Source organism: Agelaius phoeniceus, chromosome 1 (genome assembly GCF_051311805.1).
Source record: "Agelaius phoeniceus isolate bAgePho1 chromosome 1, bAgePho1.hap1, whole genome shotgun sequence".
Classification (NCBI taxonomy): domain Eukaryota; kingdom Metazoa; phylum Chordata; class Aves; order Passeriformes; family Icteridae; genus Agelaius; species Agelaius phoeniceus.
This window is the reverse complement of record NC_135265.1, coordinates 46,222,738-46,236,851: the sequence shown is the minus strand read 5'-3', so window position 1 is coordinate 46,236,851 and position 14,114 is coordinate 46,222,738. Positions and strand designations below refer to the sequence as shown.

General features: G+C 36.3%; 1 protein-coding gene across 6 annotated transcripts in view; it reads right to left on the bottom strand.

Moving 5' to 3' along the window:
- Positions 1-14,114, bottom strand: part of ULK4 (unc-51 like kinase 4) — a 214,474-nt gene that overhangs the window by 66,256 nt on the left and 134,104 nt on the right. For 5 of the 6 annotated variants that reach the window (XM_077178032.1, XM_054639826.2, XM_077178042.1 and 2 more), the window contains exon 33: positions 564-730. In XM_077178032.1, the coding sequence (XP_077034147.1) occupies positions 564-730 (167 nt within the window). Of the gene's footprint in view, positions 1-563; positions 731-14,114 lie in introns of those variants that run through there. The other variant, XR_013182240.1, reaches the window with a different exon arrangement.

The window sequence follows — 14,114 nt, the reverse complement described above, 5'->3', positions numbered from 1 at the left end:
CCACAGAAGAGGGACTCTGGGAATTAAAGAAGCCATATCTTGCAAGGTATTACAACCAGTCTGCAATCTTTTGAATCTCTGTCCTTTAGAGATATTTCACCTGACAAATATCTGTTCTTCAGTGAATAATACCAAGAACATTAAAAACCTAACATGAAGAGTACGTGTTGTTTGCAGTGTAAATACAGAAATCACTTCCACTTGATTAACTTCAAAATTTGGCAGACGATCTAAAAAGAAAAGTAATATTTGATAGATTTATATCATGTCCAAAAATTATGAATGCTTTTCCATCATATCCTACTATGAGAGTTATTTGAAATTTCTTTGAACTGTATTTTGTGCTTCATTTTTAAGGAGGAGGATGTCATTGCTGGAGTAGGAAGTCCCACCAATGCCATGACTTGCAGTGGTTCAAACAGTAACTTGGAAAACAAATTGAGTTTTCACTACACTAAAAGTTCCATAAAATCAGAATAGCAGGAGTCTTGTTATTAAGGATAATAGGAAGTTACCTAAAAAATTGTTTAAAACAGTCAAGTTCCCATGAGTAAATCCCATACCTGCAAAGTCTGGCGCACAATGTTTGCTGTATATGTCAGCATGTATTGCAAAATGTCAAGTAAGGACCCTAGCAGCACATTTGCTGTCTTGGTGTTTCTTTTATCATCTGCCTCCAAGTACAGGGCCACAGCTTCTGTTAGGAGATTACAGACGTGATGAGTCAGTCCTATGTAGAAAGTAAGGAAAAAAGAAAGAGAAAAAATAAATAGGCTATCAGGACAAGAACAATGTGGAAGGTGACCTAGACAAAATAGATTATGACAAAAACAAATTTTACATACTTTATGAATATTTATTACATTTCCTCTTTTTCTCCATTACTATAATTACCTCCTCTCCTATTTTGTTTGGACTGGCTCATAAAGAGAGTAAAATAGATACAATCAAATTTGCTAACTGCATGGATTCATTAAATTAAAACCTACTTTGAATCCTAAACTTTTCTGTAGCATGGTCATAAGTCTCTTTCACAAAAACCCTAGTCAGAAGAATTTAGCAATTTCTACAGGCTGTTACAAAGTGACACTTCAAGATGTAACCCAGAGCTTCTTAACTGAGCCTAAAGTTTTTCCACCGGTTGTATATTAGAACTGACCCATATGCTTTAATAATAGAATTAAACAGTGCTGTGCTTAACAAAGAATATATTCAGAAGAGCATTATAAATGCAATACTGCATACAACATTAAAATGTTATTAAGATTTGTTTTACTGATGGTAGTAAAAACTTTCCTGAAAATATCTCCTTGTTTTGAAGGAGTTTTTTTAAGCTCCTTTAGAATTCAATAGCATCAGCCCCTGTAGCTTGCCTAACCACAAATCAATTGACATAGCAGAAAAATATAATCCAATTCAAGACAATATTGATTCAATTCAGAATCTTTCTTACTTTCAAATAACAAAGTGATTGAGTTCATTAGGTGTGATCTTACTCTATGTCTTTCAGATTTTCATAAGCGATGAAACATACTTTGTTTCTTAACAAAACCATAATATCTTTGCAAACCATCTTTTAAACTTGCCATTCATTTGGCTGCACATATCTAGTAACACTGCAGTGTATCAGTATATTAGCTTCTAGTCTCCATGGCATCAAAAAAGGACCTCACTGATTTTAATGAAGTAAAAAGTGTTTCTTATACAAGTTATCTTTTCAAAGGTCATTGTATATATTTCTACAAACATCAACACATGATTTATATGAGACACTGTAGAACACATTTTGTGCTTGCACCAGTTTTTGAGAACAGTCAAATTTTTGGGGATTTGAACTATTTTATCTTTGAAAGATACTCTATCAATTAACAAACTTCCTACATTTTCTTCTCCTATTCCTCACTGTTAATACTTTCCTCAGGAAATTAAATACATTTCATTTAGAATACAGTTATGGTTCTAGGTCATTAAGATTCTTACTCTGCTTCTATCTCACATCTTCTGTAGTTTTATGATTACTAGCATTATTCTTTTACAACAGCTTATTGGACTTTCACAACAGTTTATTCAGGACAAGCTTTGAATTTCCTGAAATTTTGTCTAAATAAACCAAGCTCTCAAAATGAAATAATTCTAATCTCACATATTAATTTCCTTCTCCTTTTTTAGAGTCAAATTTCTGCTGCATTTCTGAACACCTCATACAAAAATCAGATAGTGCGCATCTGACAATGACACATTTAAGTGATGTCACCAATACCCACAAAGAAGAAAAAAAACATGTCTACCCAACACAAAACTTGTGGTTAGTCCATGACTATTTTCCATAGACTAAATCACAATAAACCTAAAGAAACAGTCCAGTAAGACTTGGTCCTTATGAAAGTGAAGTCTGAAAAATTGCCTGCAGGGATATGACCAAGTACACATTGTTTCTCTCTGTCTATGGCCACAAAACCCATAGCCACATCAAAATGAATGAGTCATCCCATTCTTTCCAGATGGCTTACAAATAACCCAAAGGACAGTGACTTGGAGATGATTGCTGAGAAGGCCACTTTCATAAGCAGGCATTGCATTGCATGGATGGATCATCACTAAGAATTTTTCAGGCAGTAGTCACAACCTAATAGGGTTGTCTAGGGAGTGAACAATGGGATTGACTAGTAGTGAACCAAATACCAGGATCCATGACTGTGATCTGCAATCCTTTCACTTTCAGCTTTGAACAGAACCACTTGCTTATTCCCTTGGCTGTACCAGCCTGAGTGTCAGAACTGACTCATTTCTGTTGTTTGGTGAATAAGGAGGTGAAGCAAACACTCAATCTTCTCCCCATCCATTGAGATATGAATAATATAATCACCTAGATTTTATTTTCTTGAAGTACTTACATTCTAAGGGTATGTGTATTAGCATCCCTGCCTCCAAACACCTGAGATATTCATGTTTACCTCCTAGTTAACTAAAACATCAGAACTAATGAATTTCATTTAGGTAGATACATGCTCACACAGAGCTATATGTACAAAGATATGCAAGTCAAATTTGAAAATTTTGTGGGGAAAAAATGTCTTGAACTTAAAATACTTTTGGAAAATTTAGCACATCCAAACTTTATTATAAAGATGTCTAGAACCAAACACTAGTACACCTAATGTGCTGTGTGATTCATACAGAAACCTGATAAACACTTGGTTCCACAGACAAAAGCAACAGACTGACCTCTTGGCCAAGTAAATAAAGGTCCAGGCATACTCTTAAAAATACTTCATCATGTCAGAAAATGAAAATTAGAGGTCACAGTTGTAGACATATAAATATACTCTTTGCTTACACCACAAAACAAAATACACACACTTTGTGCTCAGAAGAGAAATTTGGGAAGCTGTTATAATTTACAGTGACCATGACAAAACTCCATAGAAGTCTAATGCCTTGACCACTGGCACTGTAACCAGTTTGCTCAAAAGGCAGCTATAAAGATCAAGACAGACATGTTTCAGCATTCAAAACATTGAATTGCAAAACAGATAATTTGAAAAAAAATTACGATTTTATAAAAAGGAAATTGAATTCATAACTCAGTAAATCATAATACAAAAATCATATACATATCTCAAAGTTTCAGAAGATACCTTGAAGGTTTTCTCCCAAATTTTACAACAGATTAAAGAATGACAATTTCCTAAATAAAGCCTCAACCAGTATGCATCTTTAAAAATTTCAGACACTATATTTCAGAGTCATATATACCAGACATAGGTTTCTTATGCATAAATTCTCAACTCTTGATTGGAAAGTGAAATAGGCTCTGATTGAAAAGGCCCACACTTCATGCACTCCTGAACTTCACAAGTGATGGATCTGAATACAAAATCTGTATCATAGAGGAGACTTAAATCCAGTTGAGGAAGGTTGTTCTACCTGGACAAGCAACCTGCAATCAAGTATTCTGGTGCTTCCAAGTATGTTGGCAATAGCTCACCCTCTCAAGAGAAAGCAGTCAATGACAGTTTACATGGGTGAAAATAATGCACTATAATTTATTTCAGCTAGGTATTTCCTAGCAAGAGAACTAAATAAAATCTTATAATTTAACCAGAGTTTTTTTGGTTACTCTATTAATTTGCATATTTCTGCAAACAAAATATATCACACTGTACTGTTTGTAGCTTTAGTTATAATCTGAATTTAGTAAAAGACTTCATAGGGCATTAGTCATGTCATCCGTAAAAGGAGGACATTGAAACTATCAAGCCTCTGCAGTTCTCTGCTATTCAAATTTTGCTGAAAAATAAGGTGAAACTTGCATATTGTATTAGAATTATTGTGTTTAAAAATTAACATAATTAGAATTATACAAAGAACCTTTTCTAACTGTGGTCCAAAATTTATAATACGTATTAAAAGGATTGTATCCAAAATTTCTAGCCATGGATTTACAGCACTTGACAAACCTAGTGTTCACAGCAGACTATTTCTCCTGCCCAGAGACCCCTGCAATGAATTGAACATGTAGCTAATAGTGCTTTATGAATGTGGACTGTGATGACTATGCTTGTGTTTTACACACCTTTCAAAAGATAAAAGGAGTCTTTTGGCCCATGATACAGCTAATCACACTGAATGCACCATGATACCTTTGGAATGAAAGCTGAAAGGAGATTTTTTTATTCTCACCTATTAGTAAGATGGATAAAGGAAAAGAAATCTTCACTTCCAAATCATATGAAACATCAAAGCACAGCCTAGGAAGCAATCTTCTAGGCAATCCTTTCATGCCTACCAGCAATTAGAGCATTCAACAAACCTGTCAGCTTCCAGCTGAAGAAAACGTTAGAGCAGGTGCACTTCCTCCGAACAATGCTACCGTGCAGCCAAGCAGCCAGCAGCAAAACCCTCAGTCCAGCAAAAAGCTTTCTCTTTGTTCCTCTCTGCACATTGCTCTCTGGAGTGCCTCTTTTTCCATTAGTACCACACCTACACAACTGACTCCCCAGGGATATTACCAAATGTACATGCATTAGACCTTTCTTCCTTATTTTATTTACAGAGTGGACCAATATTGACAGATTAAATAGAAACCATATGTTATAATATTTTAAATTTTAATGCTGAAACTCAAAAATATTGCTAAGTAGAAACACAGGATCGATTCTTTCACACAGGAATGAGTGAACGTACCTGAGCAGTTAAGATACTCCATGATGACAAAGACTCTTCATAAAACCTTATTTACCTACATAAGTCTGGGACGTAGTTTGCATTCTTTGCATCACAGCCTTACTACCTAAGTTTTCTTGTTTTGAAGAACTAAAAATAGGGGACATAAAGCAAATGGTATTTTTAGGGTAATGGCATTTTTAAAAAAGGTTCATTGCTTTTAATGTTATTATTTGTCACTGTTTATGCTTTAGGAACTATTTGTGTTACCACTATACTAGTATTGAGGTAAGAATAAGCTGGAATAGAAAATTAGATCACCAATGTTTTCAAAATTTGGTGAGTTATGAATGTTACATCAAGTGGAAAAACAATTATTTGGCTGTTGAGCAGATCAATTGCATGGCTCCTGCCCTGAAAATTATTTTATATTCTGATCTTAAAAATGAATAGTATCTAAAGAAGAAAATTTTACATATGGTCTATTTGCAAAATAGACTCTTTTTGGCCAGTCTATTCCTAGCCCTGGTAGAATGACTGGACATTTTATGACTGAAGAAAGAATCATTAGGTTTAAGGGACAAAATTTGAATTTATCATATTGAAGTGGTCAAGGCTCTCCAGAGCTTCCCTTTGTGGGAAGAGTGGCTCAGCTTTTTCTACACACATGGAATGTAGGGCATTCACCAATGGTGCCCAAGCAGGCAGTCCTTCTCTCACATACAAGAAAATAGATGTGGAAAGGATTATGACAACCAGGGAAGAAAAGCCAGTTATCACCTTCACTACAGCTTGGTCAAAAGCAGACTGGGAAGTTCTATGTTATCTTGAGTATGACTGCCTGAGAGGAATAAAGACCTGACATTCTCAGAAGCAACATGATTCTGCTTCAAGTCAAAGCACAACATAACTCTAATTTTTCCTGGACTGGCAGTGTTTACCTGCTATTGTTAGAAGGCAGTTTAGAGGTGGAAACTTTCTCTTGTGAAAAAAGACTGCACAATTGGAGACTCCCCAGGGAGTCAAACTCTTCTGAACCTACGAGAACCCCACCAACACAGAAATCTGTTTTTTTCTATAATTGAATCTATGAATCAAACACGGAGTTGATTAAGACCAACAGGTGTATAGATTAGCCAACTAAAAGATAGAAAACCAGGGGGATTCTCTCATAAGTATCTGAGTGTAAAAAAGGATAGTGAAAATGTAACTTGAACAATTTAGAAATAATAAAATCACGTACTGCTGAATATGCTTTACTGGGCAATATAAAAATAATAGAATATAAGAAATTAGTTAAACTAGGCTGGACTGTGGTTGCTCTCTGTGAAAAGACAGGGTTAGAATGACATACACAGAGGAAGAGTATTTCTGAAAGTATAATCACTGATACCTCGAGAGTTCCTGATTTGTTGCTGCTTTTGAAAATGAAAAAATAAAAAAGAAAAAGGGAAAAAGAAAAAAAGGAGTTTCCCATCTGTGACAAAATTTCAATTTTTTTCAAGCATTATACAATTCATTCAGAAAAGGTATCCAAGATGTTTGAAATTCAGTTCACAGCACATATGGGTACATAGCCCCAAAGTTCTGAAGGTGGGGGGCTTTGTTCTAGTCAAGACTTACCAAGATAGTCCTCATTCCTAGGAGTAAAATTCATTGAACATGAACTTGTTCAACAGGGATGGAATGAAAGATCAGAAAGTAACTTCCCTTGGAAAATAATATAAAAACATTCAAATGTTTTCTAGTTACAACAGAACAGATATAAATATTTTCTACAATTTTTATGAGTAACTACTACATAATTATAGACTGTAATAATATTCAGGGAATCTATTTACAGAGTTGATAAGACATTAAGAGTGTCTTATGTGAACAGACAATTTGATTTGTTTGGATGCCATGCTGCTGACACCCAGGTTTGCCTGAAGTAAATTCACACACCCAAATGACCCTTTTAGTTGGGAAACCTGGGGAGGAAAAGAGGTGGAGGTAATACGGTGGCTTCCCAGGGCATACATTTAAAATACTTCTGTCTCCAACTGTGCATATATTAAACACCTAACTTGCATTCTTTTCATGTGGATTTAAGTATTTTTGTTGCTACAGTTTAATTTGTCAATTGTGCAGTATTTGCAAGCACAAACTTGCATCATAAAATACTAAAAATTAAATAAACCAAGACTTCAGTAAGATGAAATTATGTTGTTTGGATTGACTGTCATTTTGTCGTTATTAAGCAAACTTTATAGCAACTTTTCAGTTAGATATCTCCCCACATGTCAGAGATACATTAGAGCTTGTGGTTCATTTTATAAATCACAGCAATTTACAGCATGATGTACTTCAAGTCAAAACCCAATACACCCTATTCCATTCCTACAAGGTGTCAACTAAAGTAAGGTCCCCTGGTTTTGTCAGACAGAAGGTAGATGATGCTAGAAGATTTTCCAAACAGCAGGTTTTAATTATCTGCATGAGGAACAAGACTATCTAACAGGACACTTTACTCTTTGAAAGACAACAGCCTTTAAAACCTCCTTTAAAGCCAGTCTGAGATATTAGCAGTTGCTGCTTCACACCTACATGGAAGAATTTCTGCTTGCACATTGTGAGTTTATATATAGTGTCTATTTTCTAGAAAAACAAAGATAGCATGAGGTCCTAAAATTAATGGCAAAAGCTAGGCAAAGTTCTTCACTAAATTAAATGTGTTATTTGTGTAAAATTAGGAATGCTGTGCATTCAGCAAGATTTGAAGTCAGTTAAGATTCAGTAAAGACTTTTGAGTTACTGCTCTGAAAGATCATGTCTGCAACAATTACCATGTGATAAAATACAGAGGAATTTATATCCTGGGCTTAATTTAGAACTAGAAACTCTTCTAAAGATGTTTCTATTTTAATAATAGATTTCCTGTCACACAAGATTAAACCCTGTTTATCTCTTTCAAATATCTTAACACACTTCTGCTTTGACATCAACTTTCTCTTCTACCAAAATCCTTGAGAGACCAAATTCAAACTTAGAGAGCTGTCTTTTTAACAAAACCCATACAGACCAGATGTGAACAGCTTCAGAATACAGATAGAACCCTAAACTGTTGTCACAAACTGACAGCACTCAACAGCTTTAATTGCTCTAGTTTGGCCTTCATGAGGCCCTGGGCTGGGAGTGATAAGGACCAATGAACCTTGGCTTCAGAAAATTCTCTGAAGTTTTTAGTTCTAAGTTGCCGAAATAACCCATGGTTGAATACTGTTCCCACATATACTCAGTAAAGGATAAGGGTAAAAGCTCTACACATTTCTCTATTGAAAAGTCACGCTCTGTAAGAAAAGATATTAAGCACTTATTTATATTCTTATTGGACTATTCACATCAGTCTGCCATAAGATGAAAACATAGAGTAGAAGTACTTAGATTTTTAAGTGAGTCTTTTACTGTTCTTACAACTGCACCAAAGAACAAGAGCAAAGACTAGACTATCCCCTAAATGGAATTTGCTGCTGGTTATTACAACAGAATTGGATCTATGCCACAGTTTCCTGTTACATCCTGTGTTATTGATCAATTACATTTTCAACAGAAATGAAAACAGACAACTAGTAATTGCAACTGTCCAAGGTGGCCTTCATGTATTTGCACTTAAATGATCAAAAGGCTTAAACAGAGGTCAGGATGTTACATGATAGCACATCTGCTTTAGCCCTTATGAGCAGATTATATTTTGTAGCCCCAAATTATATTTGCCTTAAACCTACTCTTTTACATCAACTGTTTTCCAAATAAGTATTGAGATAACTTTGACCAGCAGACCCCTTTATTTGCTACCATATGACCATACCAATAATGACACACCTGATTAAATCTCTAAAATCCAACCACTGACTATGCACTTCAGATTATGCTATCCTTCTTGTTAACTGGCTCAGATACATGTCTCGTATTGTTTGCATAGTATGCTTTTTCTACTCTGACCTATCCATGATTTTCAACCTTACCACTAGGATCTTTGAGCTGGAACCCATCACACTGTGATCATGCTGCCGCTGGCTATATGCTAGCTATAGTGCCCTACCTAATATTTGATATTAGTATAACATAGGTCAATAGATCCTTCATCTTCTGTCAGCACAGCTACCTGATCCCATCTATCTCAACTTCAAAAGATTACATTGAATTAGGTCAGCTGGTACCAGAGCTCAGCAATCAAGAGGCTCTGAAAGAACTGTAGGAGGCAGTCTTGGCTCTGAAAGAACTGCAAGCCTGCAGGTGTTTGATTCTGTGCTCCATACCTCTTTCCCCTATTTCAAGAGGATCCACACAATGGGAACATGGCTGTAAATGACACTGTGTGGTGGATAACCCTTTTTTATGTGGGTAGCTGTTGCTGGGAGTAGTGAAGCCTGTGTCCATATGTTAACGGACTGGCTCAGACTCCTGGCAAAACTTCTGCAAAAACTCTGGAAGGAGATCACACAGAATGGTTTGGCCTATTAGGCTGTCTTGATCCAAACCACCCAGCTGTAAAACAAAAACAGTGAACTATACTGCCCTCCCCAGCAATAAACCAAAATGAATCCTGTGCTAACGCGATGCTTTAATTGAGAATCTGGACACTGGTTTGTTTGAGGGCAACAAATTTCTTCCCAAGTGAAAAAGAGGTTAAGAACATTGATAAAACTACAGTGAGAGAGATGGCCACAGAAAAAGGTGATTTAGGCAGCCAGGATCTCAGTGTGTGTCTCATGAAGATGTGCAACAGAATAGCAGGTGAAACTTCATATGCAAGTACTGGTTTAGTACCTGCACTGGTTTTGACTTGGGTGGAGTTAAATTTCTTCACATTAGCCCACATGGGGCTCTGGTTTGGTTTTGTGCTGAATACAGTGGTGAAAACACAGGGATGTTTTGGTTATAGTTGAGCAGCACCTAGAGTGGAGGCCTTTTCTACTCCTCACCCCACCCATTAACAAACAGGTTGGAGGGGCACAGAAGCTGGGAGGGGACACAGCTGACCAGAGGGATATTCCACACCATTTGTCATCACGCTCAGCGACAGAACTGAGGAGGAGAGGTTGGCAGGGTGGATGCTGCTCCAGGATGTCTGGGCATTGTTTAGTTGGTGTTGAGCAGTTGTTTTCATTTGTATCACCTGTCCTTCTCGCATTTATTTTTCTCTCCACGGTTTGGGGTTTTTTTCTCCCTTTTCCTTAGAATTTTTAAAATTCTTCTTATGATATCTTTTTAACTATTAAACTACTTTTATGCCTATACTATTAAACTACTTTTTACCTACAAGTTTTTTCTCACTTTTTTATGCCTACAATTCTGTCCCCTCACTGGGGGAGAGCTGATTGAGTGGCTGTGTGGTGCTCAGTCACCAGCCATGGCTAAACCATGACAATACCTTTTCCTTTACCATGCCTGCTCTACTGGGCACAGGTGTTTTTTAGGCATTAATGTACTTACACAATCACAGCAGGTTTACCAACCTGCTCCAACACAAGGAGCGTTCACCATCCTGCCCCAGGTTGTGCTTCACGTTTCACTTCTTATGTGCCCTGGACAGTACCACTATGCACCTCCATCTCACTACATGCCTATATTTGTCTTTCAGCCTGCTTATGCCCAGACCACTGATTCTAGAAAGCAAGTTCAGACAAAGAAATTCAGCTTGACAAGATAATGAGGGTGGGGAGAAAAGGGGAGCTTGCAATGAAGGACTCATGTTTCTCTGTTTCTCCCCTCCATGTTATCACAAGTGAAGAGACAAACATTAAGGATGATAAAATTTAACTGTAGCTTGAAACAATGAAGTAATATCCACAGCATTTTCTAAGACAATATATTCTGCAACAAGTTCAACATAGGTCACTGCTTCCCATCTAGGATTCAGGATTGTAATAGATAGTGGTATCATGGCACATTTAATACACTTTATGTGAATAAAGACTTCTGTTTCAGAGAGACAGCATGTCAAACAGATATAGGGATGCCCAATGTGTTTCATTACAGGACTGCACACTTTTCCAGAAGGAAGCAATACGCAGTTCCTACCAGTAAATAGATGAGACGTGTTCAAAATTTTCTCTCCTGTGTTCAAACTAGCTTGTCCTTTGCCTTTGTTCATCAACATTTTTAGAAAGAAAGAACTGACTACCCTTAATGCATAAGCCCTGTATTTTTAGGGACAGGGACTTACGAAGTAGGCTAGAAAAAATAAAGCCTGTACCTAGTGTATCTGGATTTACATCAAGTAAATGCAGCTCTGTTAGGAAAACTGGAGGACTCTCTGGAACTAGACTGTCAACAAATCATGCAGGAACTGGAGAGAAGCTGCAGCAAGTAAACACCAGAAATAAGAGGTATGTGTAGTTAAATTTCCAGGACAAGCAATTTCAGGGCACGTAGAGTTCAAACATTTTGTACAATTTGGCCTGCTAGAATACTGCACCGAACTGGGAGAGTGACTACAATTCAGCCTGGGATCCTGGATGTCACAGGGAGCACCCACACTGGCCAGGTCCATGGAACCAAATGAGGAAGTTATTGCCAGGAGTTGTCATTTTAGACTTTCTGGATGTGTTGCTGTAGCACTGCATGCACACCTTTCATGAACGCAGATTTTCTTTCTGAGTGCACAACAGAGCCCTGCAATCAGTTCTTGCACTCAGCCCAGACTGGGCTCTCCAGAGACTGATCCCATAACGCACAGACTTGGTCTCAGTTACTCCCTGACCCATAGCCTAGGCAAGCAAAACCCTGTAAGCAATGCTGTTCTTCCTATGTCTTCTGTCTAAACCTGTAAACCTGCCTTGAAATTCTGTTCCTTTGGGTATTCTGTCTTCCTTTTCCTTATCTTGCTTATGACTTTTCCTCACAATACAGACAAAATACTACCTCTAAATTAATCTTTTAGTGTTGTTGTTTGAACGACACGTTCTCTTAGCAACATTCAATGTAATTTCAGAAGAAAACGCAAAGTAACAGTTTGAGCCTTTTTCTTCTAGTGAGATAAATAATGGCATAAACCCACAATTCACATCATTCTGGATTGAATGATGGGATCAAAATACATGATATCTGTCTGTGCTTATTCAGCAATAATATGTATTGGAAAGCCTGTTCAGCCATCATGGATAATTTTACTGTTCTTTCAGTCTTTACATAATACATATAGTAGCATTAGTTCTGCTGTCATCCAGAGAAATAAGTTGTATTTCATGGATACATCATCGGATAAAAACTTTATGTCACAGTATGGACATGTTAGCTAGGAAATATGATCTTTTAAAAATGTGAATAAATCCATTAACAACACTTTACTGGATTTTGTCCATGACTCAGTGGAATAGGGATTGGAGATTTTTGACAAAGCAATCTGAAATATGATAAGTAAGGAAAGAACGGCCCTCAGGAAAGACTAAACAAGTTGAAACTGGATGAATGCAGGTGAACAAGAAGTTTCTTATCTTTTTCAAAGGTGGGTGGTAGAGGGGAAAAAAATCTTCCCAGTTTTTCTATTCTCTTAAAAGACAGAAGACAGCTTCAGACTTTACATAATTATCCTATTTCTTCTCCCCTTGATCTGAAAAATTCAAAGGGAAACACTTTCCTCGACCAAAACAAAGGAACAACCAGCTGATGCAATATCTTCTAACAACATGGAGACATCTATGGAAACATTTAAACCTTATTTATAAAACAAAACTCCCCAGTGTTTATCAAGTGGGGCCTCTTTAAGAGAAAAGTAAAACTGATTTGCTTAAAGCTCAGATCAGAAACCCATGACATGTCCTCAAACAAATACCTTTGCTGAAAGATTTGTCTTCATAAACCCATCTTACAGAAATACCATCTTGGTTCAATTAGGAAAAAGCTTAAACTAAGATAATTTTTTTTTAAAGGATGGATAAGCAAGTTTGGATTACATTTATGCAATGCATTTAATTTAAAAAATAAATAGCATCATTAGGTAGACATCTACATTTTTGTCACAGCAGTTTAAATAACCTCTGTCCCTCAGCGGGAGGTTTCAACGGCACCTCAAACAGGTTCTCCCACCAGCTGACTTACAAAAACTGACCACATGCAGATACATTGCTATAAAATGTAAATGATCGTGTGTAACTACACACAAAATTAGTTACCCTCTCAGATTTACAAGGTATTGATCAAATGCCACAGGAAAAATCTACCAGTTGGAGAGTGGTAACTTTTTAAATAACTTGTATGAGAACACACTCACCTGAATATATACTACCTTAACACAGTATAAAATCCATATGTAAAGACTTCAAAAGAAATTTAACTATAGAAATGAGTTATTGAATATAAAATGCACATCAAAATGTAACTTGTTTGGAAAAGCTAAGCTAAACAATATTATAAAATTGGATCCTGAAGAGCAAAAGAAAGCATCATCCTAAAAAGATTATATCTAAACGATATTTTAGGCAAAAGTCTGAAAAATAAAAAATATTTAGGTGGAAGAGGAAGAACATCACAAGAAAAGTCTCAAGTAATATAGGCTACTGCTTTATATTTGCGTAAAAATTGGGAATTTCAAAAGGCTTTAAAAATATATATAACTTCAGTTTATCCATTATGATGTAATTCCCTTTCTGATTTAAAGAGGAAATTATTTTCAACTTAGTTGTCCACAAATGGCTTAAACATCCCTATTCAGTACGTAGCTTTCCTGAAAATAACTTAGAAAACAAAAACATCTGGCTGCATAGGAGCTATAACAACCGCTGAAGACATTTAAAACAAAACAAATAAAAACCCCAAACCATTCTTCAAAGCAGTGAAAAACCTCAGATTTCATTTATCTGTCCACTAGATAGATCTGGTTCTGCCAAAAAGAACTTCTTTCAGTAGGATGATACAATTGCATCTGATGTATGACAGAATGATTGATGTAGTTTAATTTTGTGTAT